The sequence below is a fragment of the Puccinia triticina genome, chromosome 9A (genome assembly GCF_026914185.1).
Source record: "Puccinia triticina chromosome 9A, complete sequence".
Taxonomy (NCBI): domain Eukaryota; kingdom Fungi; phylum Basidiomycota; class Pucciniomycetes; order Pucciniales; family Pucciniaceae; genus Puccinia; species Puccinia triticina.
The window spans coordinates 5,735,704-5,763,293 of NC_070566.1; the positions used below are offsets into that span (position 1 = coordinate 5,735,704).

Consider the following 27,590-nt stretch of genomic DNA (forward strand, 5'->3'; position numbering starts at 1 on the left):
AAGGAAAACTACTGGCCTCACATAAGTGTTTGAGATAATTTGTCCATGGGACAATTTGTTGAGCCACTTTGACAGAGTGGCCTTAGTTTGTTTGTTCAGCTTGAGGCCATTGATGATCTTTGTGATTTCTGCATCGCCGCCCTGTAATTTCGAATAAGCTGTCCTGTTTTTCAAGGCCTCTTCAACCATCTTGTTACGGACCCGCCACCACCCATCACTTTTTTCTGTGTAGCGGAGTGCTTGTGCCAAGCAATGAAACCCACAATTCTCATCTCTGCTTGGATCCCAAATTCCTCGAACCGCGTCTTCCAGGTGTGTTGGAATCTGGGAAATGTATTTGAGCTAAACAGGAATGTCAGTTTAGCGCCTATGACACAATGAATGAAACATGAAATTACTTTCACAGCTTCCTCACTTGGGCTAGCTTCATTTTCTTGGATAGCTGCTGTCAGCTGGCTACTATGTCAGAGCCACCATGACATAATCTCAAAAGAAAACATGAAATATTATTATGTAATAAAGATACACTAGTACTGCTATTACTTGTGATTATAAGACATATAAAACCTGGAAAATTATTCCATATTCTGAATCTAAGCCTAATTTAACCTAGGGTACCTCACTTCAAGGTACCCTTAATTGTTATTCCTTCCTTGTGTAAATTGACTTCAAAAGTTGAACAGGTGCACCACGTCCCGTGTGAATGCACCTGTATGCTTGTAAACATAACCACATATGCTTTTACCCCAGTTTCAGTGACAAAACTGAGGTGTTGTGTATAGTTTAGAAGATATTAATAATGTTGTGTGGCGCATCCAAGCCCGCGTGCTCTGTAGCCAGGTGCACCTGACAACAGTAGAGCCCTGTTGCCTGGAGCTCAAGCCCCCACGCGTGGTGTACACATATGCATAATGCATAAACCAGCCCGCAACCAAAGCGCCTGGGTTACCAGTACCCAAGAATGGGCCAGAATACGCCCCAATAGGAATATTACATGTGTTACATGTACCACACACATGTAATTTACAGCTAGATAAGATATAATAACCACGTCATCAAATATAGACACCTTACACATCTCACCAGACCAGAATACCCCTTTTAGCGTGTGCAGGAGAGCATAGAAGGCGCCCTAGCTTCCTCCTACGCCTCAGCACACATGACCTACACATGTAATAAATGTATAGAAGGGTTCAAATAAACTGCAGCATTCAATGAGCGCCTCCAGAGCATGTATAAAGCACTGCTTACACATGTACAACTCCACAGAATCCAGTTCTAGCACATTCTGTGGCACATTTCCACGGAAATAAGTGTCACACAACCCCCCAACCAGCCCCTATGACGTGGTAAAGATAGTATAAAATCACGCAGAACCTCTGTAATTGGTCCTTGGCAACCCTTTTATCCAAGCCCCAGGGTTCCACAATCATCAGCGCCCTCTTGCGCAGCTAATTTGCCTCAGACGACGCCCACAAGTGTCCCCATGTCCCCTGGGCGCCCCTTGAGGCCTGCCTAGGCTATAAAAAGGGCTCTTTCTCCGCCCAAAAGGAGATTCTTCATGCTTATTTACACTATTACATTTTACCTGCCTTCAACATGTGCTCAATAGCCTGTTTCCAGCCTGGTAAGACCTTTGGTAGTTATTTTTAGCCTCATTTTTTTGCCAGAAACTGCCCAGTGTCAACGTTGTAACAGCTGCGCTGCTTTTAGCGCAGCGAAGCGGTTAGCGCAGCGGTTTTTTGTGCCGCTGCGCTAAACGCTGCGCGCAGCGGCCAGACCGCTGCGCTAACCGCTTTTTGTTTTCCTGGAAAAAAAAAGATAATTTTAGCGCGCTGAAAAAAGCGGTCACATAGCGCTGAACCGCTGCGCTTCAGCAGTAGCGCAGCGGTTTGAAAAAGAAGAAAGAAAATGGTCTAAATCATGTTAAAAGAGGTTTAACATGCAGTTAAATTCCGCTATCCGCTAAATTAGCGGATAGCGCAGCGGATTTCCACTTCCGCTGTGCTATCGCTAATTGCCCTGGGTGGGTAGCGGTCAACCGCTGCGCGTAGCGAGTAGCGCAGCGGTTTTTTCAACAGCTTCCGCTACTTGCCTCTGGGACGTAGCCATGTGACCGCTGCGCTGCGCTAAATGACCGCTTTTTTTAGCGCAGCGCAGCATTTACAACGTTTCCAGTGTCCATCCAGCCTTCAGAATCACCTTCTTCAAGCGCTTCTAACTGCCCAGTTTCTATCCTGTAGAACCTCAAGACCCTAAGGGCTTTGAGGACCTTCGGAGAAGCGGGATGGAAGGAAAATCGTTACGCTCCAGGTCAAGAATACGCCCATGCCGATCCAGAGATAGGAGTTTTTGCAAGTTTGGCGCGAAATCAAGGACGCCCGGTTGTTTTCAAGGGTTTTGAGAGCCACCACACTCCCGTTTACGGTGCTCATCAACACTATCAGCATAACTCTGGTTACCCTTCCAACCCGTCTCAATACCAGGGTTTCAAAAGACCGGGTCCTCAAGGAAGGCAAAGAGGATTCATGTTGGATTACGTTAAATTTGGGCCAAACTATTCAGCAACTGGCCCGCCTATGCCGTACAACGGAGATCAAAGGAAGAAAACAAGAGGCTATCAAGGTTTGAACTTTATAGACGGTTACGTCGACAAAAGACATGCAAGATTTGCAGGTTACGGTCATCAAGGAGCTCAACCGCCCAATCACATTCCACAAGGTGCCACCCCTGGATTGAAAAAGTAGGTTACAGTTTTTCATGGGTTTAGTTCTTGTTGCGATATTGTCCTTGTGTCTTTTTGTTTTGTACGTTTTTAAGGATTTATTGTCCTATACAGAGATGGCTAGTTTATTTTTTTAAGATGGTCGCATCTTTTTCTCAACAACAATGTTCTCGTAAATTGTAATCTGGTACTTACAATTTTTTTTCCTTTTTATCACCTTTTCTCCCCTTTGTTTTTGCTTTTACACATGTTTCACCAATGAAAAGTGAACATTGGCCGTTATCAGTCTTGTGCGAAATGAACGTTGAAGCATGGAAATTAGCTTTAAACAAAGCGGGGCTATTGCCTGAACTGGAAGACATAATTACAGGTTTTGAAAAAGGTTTTGACCAAGGAATATCAGCTCACAGAATAGGGGATCTGGATTGGTACACTGCTGACAATCATAGCTCGGCAATAGAAGCTGGAAATAAAATCCAAAAGTCTATAGCTGAAGAATTGTCAGCAAAACAAATGTTTGGTCCTTTTTCTCATGTCGAAGTATCCAGAATTTTTCCCTTCTTCCGGACAAGCCCGTTGGGTTCAGTCGTCAATGCAGACGGGAAAATGAGGCCGATAAACGACTTATCTTTCCCGCAAAACAACACAGAGATCCTGTCTGTAAATTCTTTCATCAACAAGAACTTGTTCAGGACAACCTGGGATGATTTCAAAGTTGTGGCCCACTTTTTCAAAACGCACCAAGGGCCTTTCCACCTGGCAATTTTTGATTGGGAAAAAGCCACTAGTAAGTTTAAGCCCCTTCTCTTGAGATTCTCCGCCATTCTTTGCTGGGATTTAAACCATCCCTGTTCATAGGCCCCAGTGTGTTTCAGGTACCTAAATCCTCTGCTTTTGCACAATGCCTTTGAGGGATTAAACACCCCTGATTTATCAGGCCCCTCTTAAATTTAATTATATTAATTTTATTAATATAATTACTCTATTTTTGCCCATATTCTTACGCCATAATTACCAATACATCATTGGAATTATCCCTTGACTTTTGTCCCAGAGTTTTATACTCTTTTATACTAGTTTTGCACCGCGTGTAGCTAGAAGGAGTAGTCCTTGGCATCACAGAGGCTGACACCCGCTTTGTCCTTGATAGCCGGGGCGTGCTTGCTAGCCCGGACGTTTTCGCTATCTGAGGTTTCCTTGCTAGCTGGGGCGTCCTTGATAGCAGGGGCGTCCTCAATGGCCAAGACTGAGTCCTTGATACCCGCAGCCTCCTTGATACACGCAGAGTCCGTAATGCTAATGATGTTGCTTTCAAGCAAACAATCAGAATCATTGTCATCAGATTGTTCAGATTCAATGTAGTTTCTTTTGATTTTCTTTGATTCTCGAGCTGGTTTTCCTCTGCTGTTGGCTGATCACTTCTTAGAGGACTTCTCCTTCTTCAGACTGGCTTCAACAATCTCAAAGCCCAATTCATTTTGCTTAGTAGACTTGGTGTGCAACTTTTTCAGGGATGGCCAACCTTTGGTATTTGTCTTGACATCGTATTTGTACCAGCAACAATCTGATGAATTTGATTGATGATAGTGGCAAGTTGTTCGGGTTCTTCATGACCAAGAGACAGTGTGATTTTCTTCATTTCGGCGTCCAAATCTAGTTCAGGTTCATCAGTTTTCTGCATGAAATGTGGGTAACATTAGTCATTCATTAATTGAAAATAATTTAGGCTTTGTATCATGATTCAAAAGAAAATTGACGTACCACAAACTTAGGATTGTACCTCAGGTGCCATTGGGGATGGAAATCCTCAGGCGTCAAGTGAGACCCATCTTCCAATAGCTCCAAAATCCTGTGAGCACATGGGATTCCAATCCCCTTGGTGAGAGTCTGAGAGCAAGGTTTGGTTGGATCAAGTTTTAGGATTTGTTTGAACTGATTGATTGCCTCTTTGATAGAAAAAGAAGATACCTTGCCAAGCAGAAGGATGAAGGACTTGGGAAAACTGACGAGTGTCTTGACAGTATCACTCCCAATAGATTCATGAACCGCATTCAATTGCGCATCGACCGCATGCGCTAACGAGTGGAATACAGAGAGTAAATCGCCAGTAGCATTTTTTACAAACGTCTTGAGGTACGCGGTACGCATGTCCGGATTCAACTTGCAACGTGTTCAGGTTTCGTAGATGAGGGTATTGACAAGCCCATGCAACAACAAACAGATCCTTATGTGGAATGATCCACTTGTCCAAGTATTCGAGCACAGCAGGGCAAGAAGAAAGGTATTCTCTCAATGCAGACAATCGCTTTTTGTATATCTCAACCATTTTTGAGTATGTGACTTGCCACCAGAGACCTATGAAAATCTTCCAGTTGCTTCGGGATTCCTTTCCTTTTTTAGTTTTTGTTCCATTGATTCTTCTGAGCTTTCTTCCTTGTCTGAATCTTCTGGTTTTTCTGTCAAAAAGTATTTCTTACAGTTTGTTGTTATGTTTTTGTTGATATGCCACGTACACAAGTTTGCTTGAGAATCCGGAAACACTCGTTTCAAAGCAATTCGTAAAGCAGTATTGCAATTGGTTATGAACACTTGGGGGGTTCTTTCAGGACGCCAAATTTGCTTTCGGAGACAATTGACAGCCCACAAGTAGTTGTTGTCATCCTCAAAAGTCAAAAAGCAGAACGCAATTGAGAATGAACGGTTTGATGCAGCCTGGCCAATGATGTGGAGAAGCGGTAACTTACAGCGGTTAGTCTTGTATGTGGCATCAAGGAGAGCCACATGATGGTTGATCCGAGCGAGATGAATAGATCCTGGATGAGCAAAGAACAGATTTAGAAGCTTTCCGCTGTCATTGACTTTTACATCCCAGGTCCAATTGGATTCCTGGAGAATTGACATCAGCGCTTCTGCTGGCTTCTGACCATCCAAATCTTTGCGACAAATCTTTTGAAGGGCATTGGTGACGGTCTTGTTGGTTGCATAGGTCTTGTTGTTGGATGTTTGTAGCTGGAGCAAAATCTGAGCGGCTTTGAGATTTGATTTTAAAAGCTTTTGAATCTTCTCAATCTGCTCTGGAATCAGTTGTTGGTGAGCCGCATGAGATCTGGGTCCAGGGGATGCTTCGTGATTATGCTTTCCGTTTTGGATCTGAAACGTCCAAGTTTTGTCGACAACCTTCTTGCTGGTGGGTACAGAGCCATAAATTACAAAGGGGCAGCCAATATTTGTTGTAGACGTTGTTCGTCCGTCTTTCTTCACTCCTGAGCCGTGATAATGCCCAGATTGATCACATTGAGTATAAACATTTTTACCCGGCACCAAGTTGGACTTGAAGACCGCGTATCCATGATTCTTGGCCCACATTTGACAGAACTGAACCAGAGTATCCATTGATCTAAAGGCTGCACAACAAGGAGGGTCCAATGATTCTGAGAAAACATGTCAGTAAAAATGTGAGAGTAAAACAATGCTGATGGCCACTTACCACCAACGCTAAAGTCATAGCTTTTTAGATCTGAAATCACAACAAGGTCTTGATCTTTCTTGCTGGAGGGGATTTGAGCAACTTGTGTGTCGATGATGGGGGTTTATTGCTTGTTTGGAGGTGCTGTAGATTCCTTCTTTTTGTTTTTGAACCCACTATTGTCCAAAGCGCTTTCGTCATCTGATTCCTGCTGATTGGATTCTTGAGACCCCGAGTTGCAATATAAATTGGATGCGCTCGTGATTTGAGAGGGTTGATTTGACACTTTGGCTGAAGGTTATTGATCCAAAGAAGCCAGAGCTGGAGCTGATTTGGCTGTTTGGAAGAGGGCAAGCATTGATTGCATCTGCTGCCACATCTCTGGGGTGACCACAATACCGTTGGTTGGGGTGGTTGAGTTGTTCATCTTTGTTTCAGGAGAGGATATGTTGCCGGGGAGGATAGTCTGGCCGTGTAGCTAGCAGAGTGGGCTGTCTTGCCAAAATAAGAGAGTTGTTGGGGCAGCAGGGGGGAAGATGGACTTGGAGGAAAATGAGTTTGACTTGGTTGAACTTGGAGTGCATATTCATGATAAGGTGGATGTGTACTCCAATGAATATTGGAGTGCACGGTGTTGCACTCCACTTCCCGGAGCAAAAAATATTGAAAAAGAAGTGCACAACATCACACTCCAAATTATTGGTAGTTCACGGGTTTTGCACTCCAATAATTGAACAATTTTTGGAGTAGCCAAATGTTCACTCCAGGTATTCATGGAGTGGACTGAATTCCACTCCAATAATTTTGCAGTACACAGATGTGCACTCCATTTTTGGAGTACATGTAGTAAAAGATGGTAGTGCATTTAGCCTGCCCCTAAAATAAAGAGTGAGTGAAATTGAGATTCCAAGATTGAATTTGAATGAGTGACTTGAGTTTAGATTGAGAGAGATGACAAGTTGGGAGCTGGGATGGAGAGGTACAAAGTGAGAATACAACACCATTTATCTGCGGCTCCAACATGCTTGATCTTGTTTGCTTCTTTTTGTTTGATGAGTTTTTTAGGATGAGTTGCAAATTTAACATTAGCTTCAGCTGTGTCAAGTACAATTTGGAAATCACCCCCGGCATTCACCCCTTTTTGCAACCATATGTGGCTTCTGAAGGATAGCTCAATAGTTGCCAGACATAGGCTACTCCTACTGGTTCCACACACATCAGCTGCTGCTGAGAAAATCCTCTCAACCATAGCCATTCTTCCCGCGCATGCCAATGGCGGGGGGGGGGGGGGGGGGGGGGGGGTTCACAATTGAAATTTACAAAACTTTAGGACCCATTTTAAGGTGTTTATGACAATATTTTTAGAAAGTTGATAAACTGAACTGATTGATCAGTAACACCTGCTGCTGTGCATTTCCCCAAAATTTTAAAATTTTGACCGGATAAGGAACAGCAATAGCTCCATCCAAGTAAGGACCAGAGGTCTCTCAACAACTAGAAGACAATTGGCTAACAAATTAAATTGTACAGACCAAACTTAATTCACTGGAAGAAGAACAAAGTTCTTCCCTCTCTTTCTTTTCTATCTACATCACAAAGCGGCCTACTTGCCTGCTCTTAGGTAAAAATCCTCTTTTGATTTTTACTCTAATAAGATGTATTTAGTTCAAAGTTAAGATTCTGACAAGAAGAAATAAAATTCTTAGTCTTCTGAGTTCTTTCAAAAAAGAGCTCATCAAGATTTCTCGTGAAAAGATGGCCGCCATGCAAACTGTTGCTGATCATGTAGTTATGTCAAAAGATCTCTCAAATTTGGATCCTATTTCTTGTTCTTTCTACAACACTAAAAAAGAAGAGGTTGCCAAACGTCTTGGCTTGATTCCCTCCAACTCTTAAGCTCAGCAAAATCTTGTGTGATCTTTTGTCTATTGTGAAGCTTATTTATCTCACATTTCACTTGCTTTTGCTTATTTATCTCACATTTCACTAACTTTTTTGTGCTCTGAAAATTGAATAGATTGTGAGTGAGTGAGAGAATAAATGAAAATATAACAAAGATAACAAAAAACAAAACAAAGAGATTCATTGCCACTCAGAGATTGATTGAGCCACATGTGAGAGATATTGGGCAGTAAGTAAATAAGTAAATATCAATGAAAAAATTACAAAGAGGCTGTCAGCCTTAGAGTCATCACAGCTGACCTAAAAGCTGCCTGTTCTACCTTTTTTACATATAAATTACTTTATATCTTTTTCATCTTAAGAGATAACCTTGTTTTGACTTCAGATTCTGTTTCCTCATGCAATTTTGACCCTAGTTACAACTTATCAATTCATTGTAACTATACTCCTTCCCTGAGTTACTGAGTTGTGGCGCGCTTGCGCAGTTGTGACGTGTCAGCACTACCTGGCGCGCCAAACCACATGTACATATGTAAATTACATAAGCAAACTGTGAAAATTTTCGTAGTCAGAATCCCCCTTGCCTGAGGCGGATCCACAGACTTCAGCACACCAGAACCACCACCCAGATAACCCCAGGATCACCACCAAAGAGCCTACTCTACTCCCAGTATACCTACCGTCACAGGCGCCTAGGATATTGACAGTAAGTAACCTCTTTCACTGAACCTTGATTATCTCAGAGGTACAACTCTGTGTCTTGCTTGATCTGCCTTTTCTTCTTGCTTTGCCTCCTCCTTGATCACAGGGCTGTCCCTCCAATTCTACAGGCCTTTGCCTCTATCTTGATCACAGGGCTGTCCCTTCAATTCTACAGGCCTTTGCCTCTATCTTGATCACAGGGCTGTCCCTTATAATCACTTGGCCTTTGCCTCAAAATCTAGGTTGCAGGGCTGTCCCTCAGGTTTCCCATTAAGAACCTTGACTGTCCAGAGAGAAGTCTAAAAAACTGTGGCTGGATTAAACTTATCTAATCCAGATACCCTCCTGAGAGGAAGCTGTAGCACTTCTAGCACAGATTAGCAGCACTCTTCTGAAGAGTAGCATTGCCAGTGGACGTGCATTCCCACTAGAATAACCTAGTACTTCTCTTCTATCTTATCCTGCTTGGTTTCTTTCTCTCTCTTTCTCTTTTTCTCTTACAGTTGTATTTTCTTTATCCCAAGAAATCAAACTGTTGTCCCCCATTTCTTGTGTCCTGCTGTCACTATAGAGACTCAGGCTCACAGAGGCCGAGTTCAATCTTCATTGTTTTCATCAGAACTGTTGGAGCTTAAATCAACCGGAAGATCTCCAAGCGCCCTTCTTAATCTGACTCGCTTCTCATGTAAAGTCCATTGAAGCTCAATGAGGTTGTCCTTCAGCTGATTGTGTCTTGATTGGTTTTGTATTGCTTGATATTGCTTGAGGAAGCAACAGAAGTCTGATTTGCTGGTTTTGGTCAAAGTCACCTTGGTGGCATTTTCTGGCTGTTCATACTCCTGATCATCTTCATCCGGAGTATCTTGTTTGTCTTTGACAATCATATTGTGAAGAATTATGCATATCTTCATGATATAGGTGAGATCCTTGTGCTTCCAAAGTTGGCCAGGTTGCTTGACAATTCCCCAGCAAGCCTGCAAAATCCCAAACGCCCGTTCCACATCTTTTTGATGTTTAGCAAAGTTTTTTTTTCCTTCTTCCCCCTTGGGAAGCTAATTGTTTGCATCAAAGTCGCCCATTTGGGGTATATTCCGTCCAATAAATAGTATCCCATCAAGTAGTTGTTTGATCCAATTTTAAAATTGACCTCCGGTGCCACTCTGTCTTGAAGATTTTGGAATAGAGGTGATTGATTGAGAAAATTCACATTGTTTAAGGTTCCAGGCAAGCCAAAAAAAGCATGCCAGATCCACGTATCGTAGGAGGCAACAGCTTCAAGTATGATCGTAAATTCTTTTTCTTTTCCACTATATTGACCCGCATGCGCTGTTGGACAGTTTTTCCACGTCCAATGCATACAGTCTAGCGAGCCTAACATTCCCGTAAACCCTTGCTTCTTTGCAACATGGAGTAGGCGCAAAAGGTCCTTGTGGTTTGGACTCCGTAGATACTCTTCCAAAAAGACATTCACCACCGCTCGACAGAATTGCTTGAGACTTTTGAGGGTTGTTGATTCACCTATTGAATTGTGGTTTGTCAAAAAAATGCATTCCAATTCATACTTGAAAAGAATAACTCACCCATTCTAAAATACTCGTCAAGAGAGTCAGCACTACAGCCATAAGCAAGCATCCTCAGAGCGCAGGATATCTTTTGATATGGGGACAGCCCAAGCTTCCCAGCGGCGTTCCGCTTCTGGACAAAATAGTTATTGTGTGCCTTGACCGCGTTGAGAATTTGGACAAACAAACTTTTGTGCATTTGGAATCGTCGACAAAACAGCTTCTCTGGATATGACAAGTTTTCGGAAAAGTAGTCCTTGCGTAGCTGGAGTTCACCTTGAAGGTGTTCACAATTGATAGTTTTTTGGCCAACGGTATATCCTCCTCCCCTTCGAGATTCATCACAGTTGCTTGAAATAATCCGGTCGAACATTTGGTAGGCAATGTGATCATTGTCATTGTCCATGAAGCTGAGTAAATCAACCAAATCCATGCTGGAGATATTGAATTCCATTGGAGTCGTGTTGTCCTGCATGGCAATCTAGCTATCCACCCCAGGCGTGATTGCCAGTCTGCTGTGGAGCTGCTGTTGAACAGCTGAGACAGGTGTGTGAAAGGTGGTCCCAGCCAGTGTAGTCGTTATTCCTGTGTTTGTAGGAGAAAAATTAAAACTTTTATTGGTACTCTCTAAACGCCTCAAGATAGGAACAAATGGACGGCAGAAATGGAATCTACGGCCAAAATAACCCCTAGTCACCAACTGGAACCACCTTCATATCTCTACTGGATCAGAAGATACACGGATCACACCTTTCACATGCTAGTCCGGGACAGTTCACAGAGTATTTCACATATGATTTCACACACAACTCAGCTCTAGGATACTTTGCATAGGATATTGAATACCTCATATTGAATTCCTTTGTTTCTTTCATTTCCTTCCTTTTATTCCACTCAACCACAAGTTGGCCACTGTTTTGATATTGCATACATATGAAACTCATGTAACCCCCTAGAAGTTAGACCCCTTCTCAGTTTACTATATAAGGAGGCCTCTTCCTGCCAGTTGTTTCCTCCCTCATGCCATCTGGCTCCCATCATCCATCTACTCACCTGTCACAGTTATTTATTACACATACATATCACAGTTACTTGCAATTCACACTCATAGTTGATTTCACAAACCTTTCACAAGCCTCTCAAGGTACTGGGTTCAAATCCTGGTGGAAGAATAGCTTTCAAACCTTGACCTTCTCTTTTTCACTTTATATACACTCTGCTCACGGACCTGGGTTCAAGCCCCATCCAAGTCATCAGTATTTTCTGCCCATTTCAGACATCTCATCTGTTTCTTAGACACTCAGAACTTTCCACCATACAATCCAACTATACTCTTCATCTCTGAACATATCCTTATCACTGAATAAAACTGCCAAGCTTAGCTTGGTGGTCTTGTTTTCTGATATCCAGAAAGGCAGAGTTTGCACCTCATCCATACCTTTCGCCATTCAGCAAAAGGGTCTCACGACACCTTTTGAGTCTTACACCGGCTATGGGTAGCGGGTCTCATCCCCGCTCTGCTGGAGATGCTCTTACACCCTTAGAGCATCTCCAACGGTCCGGGGGGCAGTTGGCCTGTGTTCCCCGAGCCCGCAGACACATTTCACAGCAGTCGCAGCTCAGCTCCAATTATACAGCCATTTATGGTGTTCAAAGTTGATTTGCATAATTTTATGCATGCATAAATCATAAAATCATAAAATCATAAAATATTTTTTGCTGGGGATATGACTGTCTGATGATGTAATACAAAATTTCCTCACCAAAATATTTTTATGATTTTATGATTTATGCATGCATAAAATTATGCAAACCAACTTTGAACACCATAATTCCGAAAAAGCTTGGCTTCTTTGGAAGGAATTTCCGCTGGAAATTCCTTCTGGATTTGCCAATGTATGTGCATCCAACATCAAGGTTGGACACATGATATCCAGACCTGCGAGCGCAGTCGCTTGCAGGATCCCACCAATCAAGCCGTTCGGTAGCAAAAAAAAAACACGCCGGCTGCTGGGACCAGCACCTTCCAACCTCGCAACCTTGATCAGCATGCCATCCAGGGTAGAATCGGCCAAATCGCTTGATTCTGAACTCAAAATTAGGAAAAAATGAAAGGAACAAGATGATTGAGGGCATCTGGCTGCTATATATGCACCCTGCATATAAGAATGAGGTGGGCATGAATATACATATGTCCAACCTTGCCAGTGATTATTGGCAAATCCAATACAAAGTTTGGGTGGAAATTCCTTCCAACAAAGCCAAGCTTTTTCGGAATGGCTGTAGACTGGTACAGCTATTGTGTAAACGGTTGCGCTTTTCTGCGCTTTTTTTCCTTTTTTTCCCGCACCAAATTTTTTTTTTGCCCCCGATGTCATTTTTCCCCCCTGCGGACAGACGCAGGAATCCCCCGAGCCTGACGCTGCCTTTTTCCCTCCTGCCACGTCACATCCTCATCAGATCCTATCCCAACAGTTTGCTACCGCCGGCGCCATGGAACCTGAAGGTATTTCTTTTTTTTCATCTTGCCCCTAATTGCATTTCCCATTTTCTAACAGCGGATTTTTGTTTCAGATTATTACAGTCAACTCAATCAGATGCAAACACTAGATGAAGTCAGTGCGTGGTTGGATCAGTCTATGGCATCAACAGACACTGCCGCACCAAGCTTGCAAGACGACACTTATAGCCAGGATGGAAAAGAAGATGCTGGACAAGACAAAGAGGCCGAAGAGTTCAAGGTCAACTTAGATTACAAACTCTACGTCCCCAAACCTAAGCCCACTCCCAATTCCCGCAACGCAAACAGACGCAAGGCAAATGAACCCAAGGATAAGTACACGAAACTTGCTCCGAAACCAGGTCAACTCTTCTTTCATTGGAAGGCTTCGGATACCAGTCTTGTTGCTTTCAAACGGGCAGCACTTGCCGTGCTTTGTGTCAAGGAACCAAAAGTCGTTGCTGAACTCGCAGAAGACCAAGAGAAAGAAGGCGAACTCTCCTGGTTGGCAATAATTCAACATGGCGGTCAATTCGTTGAAAAAAACAAGACCGACTTGGATAACTCCGAAATCTTTGCCGAGTTTCTTGATATGGCCGAACGTAAGGGGGGAGCTAAAATCTATGTTGTCCAGAATGATCCTAAAATCACTGCGGAGGTGGGTACTTTCCTTCTTTTAGATTGAACCTCTTCCTAATTTGGCTGATGTTTTGTATCATATCAGAGGAACGAAGCATTGAGACACTTGTCTGAGAGAAACAGAGAAAGAAATGAGGCTTCGACCGAACCACAGCCCACTGCTGGTGCCAAGAAGAACTCTGAGATCTTAAACAACATGTGGACGATCCGAGAAACTCACCTGCCCTGCGAACGACTGACTGGATCCATGGAGCTTCCAGTCATGATCGACCCCAAAGATCAAAATCGTTTCATTGCACTCAGCCCCGATCGCATTGCCCTTTGGGCAAGAGCTATGGTGAGTTGAGTTTGAAGCAGTTCACTAGAATTGTGCGCCTTTTTTAATCTTGCATCTTTGCAGGCCCAAAATCCAGATATCACGGAGCATAAACCACCAACGTCTCCAGCATTTAGGTTTCAAACCAAAGCCGAGTTCCAAGGTGTGGCCGCCCGAGAGGAAGACAATAGGGAACGCGAAGCTAGTCCCGTCAATCAATCCCGGGCAGCTATTTTGGAGTCGTCCCCATCATCAAGAGCCCCCAGAGTTCATAGAACCCCTCCGAACATCTCGCCGGTGGCAGCCGCTTATACCGGAATGGGAATGGGTGGCTTTGTCCCCCCACCAATGGTTTGGCCAAACTCCCCCTGGGCATGGCTGGGCCCCTCAGCAAACATGTTTCCGTCGTACCCTGCAATTCCAAACGTCGGCACAAACAGCTCTGGTCCGCCGGTTCCTCAACCTGACTTCGCTCGAGCAAATCATTCAAGCCCCGCCCCTGTTTCCTCGCCGCCCCCCTCGGATGTAACTGTCGACATTTCTGACTACTTGGTTCACTGTCACGTCGATGTGAACTGCAAAAAGGTCCAAAGAGCTCTAGAAGAATATGGAATCACCCACTATACCGAGTTTGCAAACTTCGAGGCAAAAGAGTTTGAAGACCTTGGTGTTAAAAGGAGTCATGCTCGTTCGCTTGTCAGCCAAACTAAAAAATACGAACGAAAGCTCAAGAAGCGCCATTGAAAGGTTTGGCTTGATCCAATTCTCTCAGATTTCATTAAAATACTCCAAAAAATTGTTTCCCATGAACTAGTCTGCTATTCGTATCTCTCTTAAAAATCCTCAAAAAAACTGTGTCCCATGAACTAGTATGCTATCCATATCTATCTTAAGACACACGAAAGATCCCAAACAAAATCTTGTCTTGCTCAGTCAAAAATGTCTAGTTTTCAGTCTCCGTCCAACAAATTAGTCTCTAGCTTGCACAAAAAATAGTCTCTTGATTTTTTTCCATACTCGGAATGAAATGAAATTGGAGAGAGTCTAGTGTGATCAGTTTCCAGACCTGGAAGGTAGTCTTCTGCCGCAGAATGGTGCAACGCGGAACAGTTTGGAAACTGAGCTTGCCTCGATCCTCTTTGGGTCCAAGGAGCCCTCGTTGGCTGACTCGAGCGATCTCAGCCCGGCATATGACGATCAGCTTGCTTGGGAAGCACCGCCGGCACCGGCGCGGTGCTCCTCAACCGGCCGGTGGAACGACGAGCTCGATTTGATCCTCTTTGGGTCCAAGGAGCCCTCGTCGGCTGACTCGAGCAATCTCAGCCCGGCATATGACGATCAGCTCGCTCGGGAAGCACCGCCGGCACCGGCGCGGTGCTCCTCAACCGGCCGGTGGAACGACGAGCTCGATTTGATCCTCTTTGGGTCCGAGGAGCCCTCGTCGGCTGACTCGAGCGATCTCAGCCCGGCATATGACGATCAGCTCGCTCGGGAAGCACCGCCGGCACCGGCGCAGTGCTCCTCAACCGGCTGGTGGAACAACAACTTGCTGCAATCAAAGCATCCTCAACCTCGCTGTTTCCAGTTTTTTATTAACCCAATATAATCAATTTGCAAGGTAACCGGAGCCAATGAAGAGCTTACGGGTCAAAACATCTGTGAAAACTAAAGTAACAAAAGTATCTAAAACATCATAGTCCTCCTCACCACCGGTAAGTAAATCTTCGTTCCGTCTTAAATTTGACTTGTAAACAGAGAAACCCTTTTCAATTGGGTTTAAGTCTGGTGAGTATGCCGGAAGATACTGCAAGAGGCACCGTCGTTCCTCAACAAGCTCTGCGATACGTCCATTGTGGTGAATTTGAGCGTTGTCCATGACAACTACGCTACGGGGACCTGGAAACGGGTTCATGGATGGAAGCTGCAAATACTGGCATCAGTAAATGAACGCAAATCAGATCGCATTACAACTGCTTACCAAGATGTGCTCAAGAAAAAATTCAAAATCCGCCCGATTCACTGATTCCTCCTGGACCATGTGTGCAACTAACCCATCAAAAGCAATTGCTGGGATGACATTGTACTTGTGGGTGCTCCTCTCTCGCGAAACTCGGGGTGTTCTTTGACCTACAGGAGCCCATCCTCTTGTTCTTGAAACGACCTCAAGCGAGACCCCTGATTCATCTGAAAATGAAGGGAAGTCATCACATAGGCATACGTATGTAGGTAATAAAAAAGAAAGACCTACCTGTGAACACAAGATAAGAGGTTGGTATACAGCTGATTCGAGAGGTGTAGTAAGCCCTTGCTTCTGGATCTTGGCGTGGATTGAACGTCCTGATCGTCTTTTTGGACATGTTCAAACGCTCATGGAGCGTTTTCGAAATAGTTTTCAGGCAGACTATCGCACCGGTCTCTTCAATTAACGCCTGCTGGATTTCGTCTAGATAAACTGTAGGCTTTTCAGCAACCATCTCGGAGATAAAATTTAAATCTTCCTCCTTCAATTCAAAAGTTCGGCCTTGGTTTTGATAGGTGGAAGGATCACAAACAACAGCCCTCGTCCTCTTGTACAGATCGGTCCATCGGCGCAAGGAATCTTTGCTGACGGATGCGGCTAATGAAGCGTTAACCTTGGCTAAGGTCTTCCCATCGTTTGCCGCTCTGACGACCGCGTATTTGAAGTCGGCTGAGTACAGGCGATAACCCATGTCTACAAAACATGAAAATTTCAGTATCCACTTGTAAAACATCCGCAAGTGAGAAATTTTCTGAAGGAAGTTTTTGGATGAAGAGATAAACCCACCGAGCTAAAAAAACTGTTTGATGACCTTGGCTTGGATGGTTCCAACGATATGCGGCCGAGATTTGGCGGGGTTAAGGGGTGCTGAGCTGATATTGAGGCAGCGCCCACAGCGGCAGGCTCGGGGGATTCCTGCGTCTGTCCGCCGGGGGGAAAAATGACATCGGGGGCAAAAAAAAAAATTGGTGCGGGAAAAAAAGGAAAAAAAGCGCGGAAAAGCGCAACCGTTTACACAATAGCTGTAGTTCAACCCGCAATCCGACTGAAAGCTCACTCCCAGTGCCACCCACCACCCTCTGCAAGCCTGATTCCGGTCATCGGGATGCACAAATATCGATGACTGGAACATTCTGGTCACGTTCTGGTCGTCGGGACGCATGTATCTCGATGACCGGAGCAAACCCGGTCATCAAGTGGAGGAAACACTGCTCTTGATGACCAGAACGGACCCGGTCATCGAGGGGAGTGTTTACTCCTCTCGATGACCGGAACGGACCCAGTCATCGAGGAGAGTGTTTACTCCTCTCGATGACCGGAACGGACCCAGTCATCGAAGGGAGTGTTTACTCCTCTCCGGAGAGAACCGGTCATCGAGGGGAGTGTTTACTCCTCTCCGGAGAGAACCGGTCACCGAGGGGAGTAAACACTCCCCTCGATCATCATAGAGAACCGGTCAATGAGGGGAGTGTTTACTTGTTTACTCCTCTCAATGATTAGAGAGAACCGGTCATCCAGGGGAGTGTTTACTCCTCTCGATGACCGGAAAAGACACCGTTATCAAGACGAGGCTCGTTGATTCAATTGCTGAAGTTTTTTTTTTCTTCCTTGGTGAGCTGCAAGTGTTTATACTGTGTCGTCCGTCTTTGCGAGGTATGAAGACGAGCGGATGCAGGTGTGTATGGTCAATTGCGGCCGGGAGGCGACCCGCAGAAGTCAGCAGGTGATCGCGGGTTGGACTGCCCCCGGCGATGTTCCCAGGGTCGTTCCGCGGGTCCGTCAGCGCGCAAAACAGGAACTCGCCCCCGAACGCCCAGTCGCGGCTCCGTTAGAGATGCTCTTACACCCATAGTGCGCAATGTCAAGTCAATAAGCACTGCAAAAAAATGGGCCCCAAGTCTCAACGGGAAATCAATCCTTAGATTCCTCATCAGGGGTATCATGGAGGGCTCACTCGACTTGCTCAAACATTTGCTTTAACTTCAAGGGACCATTTTTTGGTCCAAACAGGATTAAACATTATCCGCAAGCACTTTGGGTAGAAAGAACAAGATAGAACAGCGTCTCTGCTACCAGAAAGCGGTAAAGAAATGATCGGAGTGTGTATTATGCTGGGTAGAGTTGACGGAAGGAAGCCCCAAAAGGAAGAGACCCGATAAGAATCAGGGGTGTGTGTGCATGTAGAACTTCACGATAATGACTGCGTTGATTAGAGGATGCCACCGAGAAGTCCACCCTGGGGCGGAGCTTGGCCAGGCGCTTGCCCGCCGCCCCGACCACCGCCGAGTAGGCTGCCGACTAAGCCCCCACCAGACCCGCCGTTTGCTCCTCCTCCAAGGACGCTGCCGAGTAATCCCTGGCCGTTAGATCCTCCAAGCACGCCGCCGAGCAAACCCTGGCCGTTCGATCCACCAAGAATGCCTCCAAGGCTGATCCCGATGTTCGAAAAGATGTCAAGGTTCAATCCCAGTCCTTTCAGTATCCCGCCGAGATCGATGTTCAAGCTCGAAGCAATCTTCTGGGAGAAACTTCCGAACGTGTTCATCTTTTGGAAGGTTGCTGTAATTCAAATTTCACAATCATTCAGTTCGACGATTCTCCCCGATGTCTTGTGGAGCTTGGGGAAGCACAGGGAAGGACGAGAAAATCTTACATGCGAATTGGGATTGCCATTGGGCCGCATAGGTCGATTGGCAGGTCGTGAGGATGTATTGGAAGGAGCGGTACATCTGTTGCACAGTTTGCTGGAATTGACTCTATGGGATAGCAATTGATACGGAGAGTGCGAAGGAATCAATCCAACATGATCCTACATTCACTAGTGTTTTCTGAGCGAAATGAAGACTAACCGTGAAGCCGCTCTGGGCCAAGCCGGTTGAGCAGGGTGAGCACGCCTGGTAAGCGCTGTAAGCGGATTGATAACTCTTGTACAGAGTTTGGACGGATTGGTAGGCCACCTCGACGGAAGAATGGCTCTCGAAGACCGATTGCGTTTGGGCGAACGACTGGGAGAGGGAGTTCCAGCTGCTCTGGAATGTCTCGGTTTCGCTGTAAGAGGAGGAGCTGGATGAGGCGGCTATGCCCGCTTGACGAGCCGAGAGCGCCGGCTTGTTCACGCCTTCCGGGGCACCATAGCTGACGCCAGAGAGAAGCGCTGAAGTTTCAGTCACGCACACGAAGTCTGTCAGCTCGGCATGTTCGGGTTGGCACAAGGAACTCATGACTCACTGGCACCGAGTAAAAGAGCCAAAGATGAAGCTTGCGAAAACATGACGGAGCAAGAGCCAAATGAAAGACTGGATGTTCGTTGATGCTTGAAATGCCAATGAGGGATGAGGATGGTAGAGAACGCCGGGAAAGACCCCTCTATTTATACCGGTCTGCGAGCTCGACCAGTAGCCATCCCACAAGATATCCCACCCGGAACACCAATGTTGGCTATCCAGCTGCTCCGACAGCGCCGGCTTGCTGGTTGCCAAATGAGGTCACATGACAGGAAATCATACGCACATCTCGAAACGATACCAAAGTCAACAGAAAAGATGAGCATGATGACGATGTTCCAATTAGAATTTCTCTTCCGGTGACAGCCTGCGGCCATGGAGACAAAGCTGAGAGAACCCATCAAACTGGGCAGGACCTGTCTGGACCAACTCAAGTCCCAAACTCGAGACTCTCAAATTTATTGTAACGAGAAGTACACTTCAAAAACGAATTACACGCACCAGCACGCAACTCCGATGTCATTCATTCTCACATGTCACATGATCGCATTAAACCTCATTAACCATTAATGCAAGTTAAATATAGTTTAATGTATGCGCGATTGAAGTATCAGTTAAAAGTATGTAGCTTGTTAAGGCCCAAAAATGTGACAAGAGGTGACAAGCAAGCTGCACATGGACATGTCGGAAAACCGACGGTGCTCATCCTTTCAAGTGTTCTCATAGAAGCAGCCTGGAGTAGAAACGAGCGAGGAAACTAGTTAGATGTGGTTAAGCCGTTGCTTAACGGTAAAGGTCCATTGAAGGGCCCTCTTTCTCTCCTGATTACTCGCGAATCTCGGCCTGGCTGCCTGATCAGCCGGCGTTCGTATGCATCACAAGGAAACAGAGCGCAGGAATGGGACCGGGACGGGATGCTGTGGGAGCAAGCCCAGTGAGCGAGCAGGGGGGGCATCTAATCGACCTGGACGAGATTCGGAGGTGTGAACCGTCGAAGCCGAAGGGCGAGACCGGGCTACAATGGAAAGACCAGTAGGGAACAAAGGTACCTGCCTCGGAGGATCCCGAGCGGGATCAGATCACGAGCTTAACTGCCTCTCCGAGCAGCCGCGAAGCGTCTCCGAAGGGAGGGTGCTCGCACCCCGCGAGCATGGGAGGGACTTTTGTAAGTTCGACCGGATCAGGTCGTGGAAGAGGCCCCGGCAGAAGCTCCAGGAGACGCTCTGTATAGAACAACCTGCCTTTTTTTCTGGCATGCACAGAGTATAGAACCCGACGACTCAGGAGTAGTTTTCCCAGAGTGTCCCTGCAAGAAATTATTTTAGTTTTAGGATCTAAGGCCGATTCTGTGGGGATATGTAAGACCTCGCGCTTTTGGCAGGGGGATGGGCCGGGGCAGGCTGACAATTCTTGCAGTTTGATGAGTTGTAGCTGAGCAGAAGAGATATGAAAACCTAAATGGTTTCCTCACCAAATGCAAATTCTGCTGCCTACTCCCACTAGAGACTCTTTCAAGACGCTTGATTGGAGGACTTCCCGCCGATCTGGAAACCCAGATTTTCCCAGATTTTGCAGGGAAATCTAGGCAGATCTAGGATTTGGGATGATTGGGCCCAGATTTCCCCGCAAAATCTGGAAAAATCTGAGTTCCCAGATTGACGGGAAGTCCTCCATTGTTGAACTTTGCCTACGATTAATCAGCCATCTTCCTGTATTGGCGGGAGTGTGAACAGAGTGCATGAAGTGAGGCACGCAGGAAGAGACGGGAGTAGACACATGGCTCAGGATAGTGCGGCAGATCAAGCCGGCCAGGACCTGGACCTCTCGGGCCCTCGAAGATGACATCGCCTCGAAAAAGACGGGTAAAATTGAACTACTATTGGAGAGTTACTTTTTTTGTTCTAAAAATGTAGAGAAAGGAGGTGTTGTATGGACCGGTAAGGATAAAATACATACAGCATCAAGCAGAAGAGATACGTGTATATAAGCTAGAGACGGTCAGGAATATGTGGGTGGATTGGGAACTATAGCCAGGCCTCCCAACAAGCAAACAAGCAAACGAAGATCTTGGGGGCCAAGACAACGATATCAGTTGCACAGCTTTAAAAAATCTCGTTCCCTGCGCTGTTTTTCTACAGACCAGCTCTATTCATCCACACGCAACCTTCTTTCACAGTACCCTTCATGACGATTTGCCGTTAATCTGTGATGAGAAGCCCCGCAGCCGGTCAGTGGTCGGGGACAAAGAGAGGATGATCTCGGTGAAGAGCGTGTCTGGAGGGAAAGATCTGAGCACTCACTTCCAGCAACTCGACTTTGAAATAAAGTGTCGAGTTCGGTGGGATCACGTCCTGGCAGCCCTCATCCCCGTAAGCCTATAGACACACCAAGTCAGCCATGTTTATGCATTGGGGTTTGGCCGGCGACCGATCGGGGGAAGGGAGAGAGGATCGGCCGATGTCAACTTACGATTTCCGGAGGACATTTGAAGTAGGCTTCTTGGCCGATACTCAATTGGACGACGCCCTGGTCCCAGGCTTTGATGACCTGTCCGACGCCGATCTTGCACTCGAATGGCTACGTGATGAGCCACGGCGATTGGAGAGGAGAGTCAACCAAAGGCGGAGTAGGGGGGATGGGATTGGGGGGTGGGATGCTTACCCGGCCGCGGTCGCGGGAAGAGTCGAATTTCTTGCCGTCCTTGGACTCAAGCGTACCTACGTAATGGATCTTGACTTTGTCGCCTTTCGTGGGGAAGTTCTTGCCGTCTCCGGACTAGAATATCGGACCAGAGACGTGTTAGATTCCACGGGGGTTTCAGGTCTTGAAAGGCAGGGATGGAGCTCACCTTGATGGTCTCGACTTGGACTTGTGTTGATCTGAGAGAGATGTAGATCGACGCGGTCAGCTCGATTCTCCCAGTGTTGGCGATGCATGAAAGGGGGGGGGGAGGCACGATGAGACTGACGACATTGTTTGTTAGGATCTGGGCAGAGGCAGTGAGTCTCACAGGACTGTTCGAGGGGGATATTGAGATGGGGATGGTTTACAAGCAAGACAAGTGTTGAGGTTTCTGCTGGTTCGGAGGGGGAGGGAAAGGAGGCGCTTTCATATTTCGAGCGTCGCTTCTCTTGACGATCACTTCCCGGTCAGCCAAGCCAAGAAGATCACCCCGATCGCGGGATTTTCTGAGTTGCATGTGCATGATATGATCCCCGATTGCCAACTCACACACACACAATCAGAAGAAAAAGACCCTTTTCGGCTGAAATTGGCCAATTTAAAATATGTAGCACCACCGGCTTACATAAGTACCTAAATTGCAATTAATTACTACACACATTACTTTATGTACCAGCCAATCAACAGAAGAGCTCGGCAGCGAGACGCCTTCCATTCGCCGATCGAGTGTGTAGCCGATGCCCGACGCCCGACGGGAACGGAGGATGACTCCTATTGGAGCAAAAAAAGAGGATGGATAGCCGGCCGGATATCCTCATGGTCCATCAACCATTCAACAACTCCAAACAGTGTCCAGAACATCGGCAGGAGCGAAGCGCACCGCCCCGGCCCCATATCACCCGCATGTCTCATGATGGGTCTGTCATGGGTGCTTGAACTGTTGTGAGCCGATTCGTGTCCCTGGGCTTGCCAGTGATATCCGTACATGGACCCGCACGGTGGGCCAAACACACAATTGGGAAGGCCAATAGCTGGAGGCAACCCTCAGAATCAAGTCGCTATGGCGGGTTCTCCCAATCCAAAATTACAACTCAGCCGCTTGTGCGTAGGACCACCAAGTCAAAAAAAATGGGTCGGTGTTGGTTTTTCCAACCAATCCTTGATTGGAGTCTGGTGGTTAAGCCAATTCACCTTGCCTCCGTGGAACGCCGCCGCGGCTTGATGTGAAACAGGGTGGACAAATCCCAACATTTGGTGTTTGCTTTTGTTGGATTGGACAATCGGGTAAAACTCTGAGTGGAGGAAGTGCCTATAGGGGCCCTTGAAAATGTGGGCATTGGTATAGTAGTGGTTAGAGAGAACAACACTCTTGATGCCTAGTCCCCTGATGTTGCCGGTTTAAACGTGAGGGTTTCACCCTTAGTGACACTCAATTGTACTAGAAGCATATGTGCCAATGCTTACAGATTGTAGTTTTTGCTGAGGAAAATAACTTGCAAGTTTTGCTCAAGCTTGAACCCTCTTCTCTTCTTCTTCTTTTTCTTCTTCCATCACCTCGAGGTTTATCCTTTCCCTTTTCCCTGTAACTTACTCGAAATAGATAGCTCACTACAAACCTTACCCAATATCCAGCAGGAGATACTTGGTAAAATGTGAGGGATATCCAGTATAAACTTTTTTTGTTGTGGGGCTCTCAGGACAGATACAGGATTTTGCAGGTAAGCCTCTCTGTGAGACAGAGACCCTGCGGGGCTGCCTCACTGAGAGGCTTTGTTAAGCTCGCAAAGGAGGGACTTCGGAATTAGTGAAGTTTTTTGGCCTGACAAGTTTTTTGAATTTGGCAGGGAAAAATTGAAAACTTGAATAACTTTTTAACCACACTAGGTAAAGTGGCATGGAAAAGATGAGAGCAAAGGCCTTTGTTATAATTAGGGGGTTTCAAAGTTGGCCAGGTCCGACTTGCAAGCACTTTTGCAAGTGGGCATTCAAGTCAGATCTTGAACACCAACTTGCAAAAATGCATGCAAGCCACACTCCACTTTGCCCATCAAGCCTTCATGAATGTCTTTTTGCAAGTTAGTTTTCAAGAAAAGCCTTGAACACCCACTTGAAAAAGGGCATACAAGTTGGACCTGGCCAACTTTGAATCCCCTTATTAATCCTGCTCTTATGCAGCCTGCAAAGACAACTGAGCTTGACCCTGGTAACATGACAAGCAATGTAAAACACATGTACGACTTGATCCCAGGATATATGTAAGCACAAACTTTGGTAACCACACAGTGAATTGAGCACCAGAAGCAACAGTGCACTTAGCTTACGCAGCGGGCAATTGGATGTTGCATGCAGCCCGCAGCAACACCCAAGCCAAGGGGACCCCCTTTACTAGGGTGTTGCTGTGGGCTGCATGCAACATCCAATTGCCCGCTGTGTTAGTTGGTAAAAAGCATTGCTCATGAAGTTTGAGGACATGGGTTCAAATCCCATAGTGCACAACTTACATTTTGGTTTCTGACAAGTACTTGGCTCAGCAGCATCAAAATGTTGGGTCAAATTGTCCTTTTTGCCTGCTTGAGCATTGAGTTCATCTTCAGCAGCAGTCAAGCCCGCCAAGCCTTGATGATCCCAAGCCGCCTGCATGTTGTCCGTGTTGGCCATTGGGGTGTCGCCGCCTGCCCCCGGTCGAATGTCTGGGATCAATGCCACCATGCTGTTGTTCATCTTGTCGTGCCTAAAAGCTACATTGGCAGTGTTGTCCCCATGAATTGCTGAGATCTAATTCCAATATAACTGGAGGAACTAATTGGGATCAGCATAAGCATAAGTCTACATTCATATGCCATCAACCCTTTTTAACACCAGCTCACCAATTCAGGAAAGCTGTGAAGAGTCAAGACTACATAGAGTCCACCAATCCCCAAATGCAAGAGTGCATTGTACATGGTATACAGGCAGAGAGTTTTAGTTAGCTCACCAACTAAGCTTGATGGCCTGTGCCGGCCATTGACACGGCGGCTGGGGGTTAGCCAGGCCCGGAGCTGCTGCCCCTCAAACTTTCTTTTCAAGTGGCTGGGTACCCAACCACTTGAGTTTTGGCAGGTTAAAAGTCCCCAGGGGGGCTATTGGGGCAGAGGGAGCTTATTTCTTGGATTAACATTGAATTTATTTTACATGATGAAGGACACTTCCAAAAAATCCAACATTTTTTGGAGGGGGAAAGTAAGACCAACTCTTTTGATCCATCAAAAAAAAATCCAGAAAAATTCCCTCCTCTTTTTGGGGAAAGTCGCTGTGCGCAAAGTATTTTTTGGCTTGCGCGCACAGCGGGCTCAAAATTGGGGGACGGTCAATTCTATGCGCAAAGAGTTTTTTGCTGCTGCGCAAAGTAGGTCCAATGATTTATTCAAGTCAACTTTGAATACCCTACATTTTGATATAGTTCAGTGTAGCGGCAGAAGTGGTGCTTTTTGGCGCTATTAGGGCTCTGTAGCGCCAAGGAAGAGTGCAGCAAATGTGGATGCTTTTGTGACAAAAGTGTAGCAGGCAAGTCCACCTTTCTGTAGAAACTGCCACAGATGAAAATTAATCATCAATCCTCCATCACTTTATGCCATTGAAGATTGAGATTTGGATGTTGCTACAGTAGTGCAGCAATGCCAAAATCATCAAGCAGCAAATGTAGCCAAAAGCCTCTAATTGCAGCTGAAAATAGCTTTCCATTATCACAGATTTTTTCTCCTTAAAAAAATAGTGAAAAGAAAGGTGACCATCCCACTACTAAAAGTGTAACAAAGTGGGACCAAAAATACTCCACTTTTGCTAAAATTTCTGCTTTGCTCAGCATACATAGCTCTTGCAGTGTTGGATCTTTCATTGGCTCACAGAGCACCAAAAGAGCTTGGTAACCGTGGGCACATCTTTCTCTCTGCAGGACTAATAACTTGACAATGGATTAGATGATCAAAATTTTCTAGGATGTATACTATATATATCTGGGTTACCATTGACCACCCATCAGCAGCCGGCTGGGCCGTTAGTACAAGCTGCGCGGGCTACCCGCGGGAGACTCATAGGTAGAACTTTTATGAAGTGCATGCTATTTTGAATCACATTAGAAGATAATCTTATGGGAGGTAACCAAGTGCGCTTACCAGTAAAAACACCCTACCAGTAATCACATGTGACAAGATATCATGAAAGCCACACAAGGGAGTCGGTAACTTGACATCCGTTGAATTGGTTGGTGGTGCAGAGCAGGGTTTATTTCGCAAGCTCTGGGAGCCGGGCCCGCCCTCGGGCCAGCTGCCTCAACAGATAAATGAGGTATCCGGTGCAATTTGCCAGACCCGGATCAACGATGAAAAGCCCGCGGGCCCTACTGGACAGCCCGCGCCGCACTGCGCAGCGGGCATAGCTCATTTGATGGGCCGGGCCGAAATTAGAAAATGTGTCCGGCTCCCTGACGGGCTGGTTCGGTCACCATCCTCCTGCACGCATACGCTTATCTCGCGCCGAGTTATCGAAATAGCCGCACATTAGCGCACATTGTTCCTAAATCATTGAGGAACGTCTACACCGCCGTGCCGCCACATTGCTGCTTTCGTGCTTGATTAGTTTTGCGTCATTCCTCTGGTTATATTTGCGGCTGTTTTTTCGGATGAATAAATAGAAGAATGTGTTTTTTAACTTTTGAGAGTTACATATTTAAGCGAGCCAATCGCTTTGTTGCAATTGTAACGACTTTGAGATGATAGATCGTCGGCAGAGTCAGGCAGAGTCCCTGTCGATTTGTAAATACATGTACAAGATCATGCATATAGGGATGTTCATGCAGTTTTTTCTCGTTGTATGCAGGGAGGGGGATCGGCACTCGGCATCGTGGGGCCCCGGATTTTGGGCCATTTTAGGAAGTGGACCTGGGGTCCCCTGGCGAACGATGTACGAAAGAGTGTTGCCTCTTTCAAAGGCGCGTAAGTTGGAGGGGCCGAAACGGGGAAAAAAACGGATGAGAGTGAGTTGATGGGGTGGCGGTGGCAAGAGTGCACGTGGGAGGGATACGATTGCCTTGAGTTGCGAAGGATTGCAGATCTTTCCACGGCAGACACGGGCCCGATCGTCCGGGCAGCCCGTGACCGGAGCCGAAGCGCCCGGGACGGCGACGAGTGGATGCGGCGAGTGTGCTGGGAAGCTGAAGCGGGTGTCCTGCAACGGGTTTGTTGAGGAGCGAGCTCTGGCTTGTTTGGCTCTCGACCGAGCAATGGGCGATGTCGGTCTCCTGGATGATTATGGGGATTATGCGGCGCGGGGCTCGCCCATCGTCGAGTGTTCAGCCGAGTCTGTCCCATTAAAAAAAAGCAAACCGTGCCTGATGTCTCTAGCCAAGTGATCCCCTGAGCGTGCAAAATTGTACATACAGCTGGCGGATCAGGGTGGGTTACCATGCGCAACTGTAGGGGCTTGCCTGGTATGTATCCCCTCAAGCTGTGCTACAACTTGTTTATGCTTCAGCGGGGCAAACAAAGCTGTTTCAAAGGCCAGTGAACCCTTCCTAGCGAGCCTTCGGTTAAATTGGCACTCTCGGCTGCTCGACTCTCCTCGCGGCCGGTTTGGGAAGTAACTCGAATCTCCCCAATTCCAAATTGGCACCAATCTCAATCAAATCAATCAAGCATTCCGCTTTCCTTTACCCGATTTATTGCCCCTTACAACCCTTTATCCGTCCTTCCCCACCCGGCAATCGCATCCGCCATCAGCTGATTTGCAACTTGTTTTTCTCATTTATCCTTGTTGCTGTGTCAATTATTCATTCCGGATCCGGTACCAACCCCTCCCCTTCTTCTGCTTGACCCCAC

General features: G+C 46.4%; 4 protein-coding genes across 4 annotated transcripts; 2 read left to right on the forward strand and 2 right to left on the reverse strand.

Moving 5' to 3' along the window:
• Window positions 1–12,850: 12,850 nt before the first annotated feature.
• PtA15_9A552 (uncharacterized protein) lies at window positions 12,851–15,418 on the forward strand (the record flags this gene model as incomplete). The annotated part of the gene is made up of 3 exons (XM_053172773.1): window positions 12,851–12,863; window positions 12,932–12,972; window positions 14,963–15,418. The coding sequence occupies 3 exons, from the start codon at window positions 12,851–12,853 to the stop codon at window positions 15,416–15,418; spliced, it is 510 nt and encodes a 169-aa protein (XP_053023980.1).
• Window positions 15,419–18,041: 2,623 nt separating this feature from the next.
• On the reverse strand, window positions 18,042–19,103 carry PtA15_9A553 (uncharacterized protein; the record flags this gene model as incomplete). Its single annotated transcript, XM_053172774.1, has 4 exons — window positions 18,042–18,391; window positions 18,486–18,588; window positions 18,682–18,986; window positions 19,061–19,103. The coding sequence occupies 4 exons, from the start codon at window positions 19,101–19,103 to the stop codon at window positions 18,042–18,044; spliced, it is 801 nt and encodes a 266-aa protein (XP_053023981.1).
• Window positions 19,104–21,238: 2,135 nt separating this feature from the next.
• On the reverse strand, window positions 21,239–22,029 carry PtA15_9A554 (uncharacterized protein; the record flags this gene model as incomplete). Its single annotated transcript, XM_053172775.1, has 6 exons — window positions 21,239–21,259; window positions 21,357–21,431; window positions 21,526–21,633; window positions 21,718–21,831; window positions 21,905–21,935; window positions 22,025–22,029. 6 exons carry the CDS (start codon window positions 22,027–22,029, stop codon window positions 21,239–21,241), a joined length of 354 nt encoding a protein of 117 aa, XP_053023982.1.
• A 4,645-nt stretch (window positions 22,030–26,674) lies between these two features.
• On the forward strand, window positions 26,675–27,124 carry PtA15_9A555 (uncharacterized protein; the record flags this gene model as incomplete). Its single annotated transcript, XM_053172776.1, has 2 exons — window positions 26,675–26,749; window positions 26,840–27,124. 2 exons carry the CDS (start codon window positions 26,675–26,677, stop codon window positions 27,122–27,124), a joined length of 360 nt encoding a protein of 119 aa, XP_053023983.1.
• Between the last annotated feature and the right edge of the window lie 466 nt (window positions 27,125–27,590).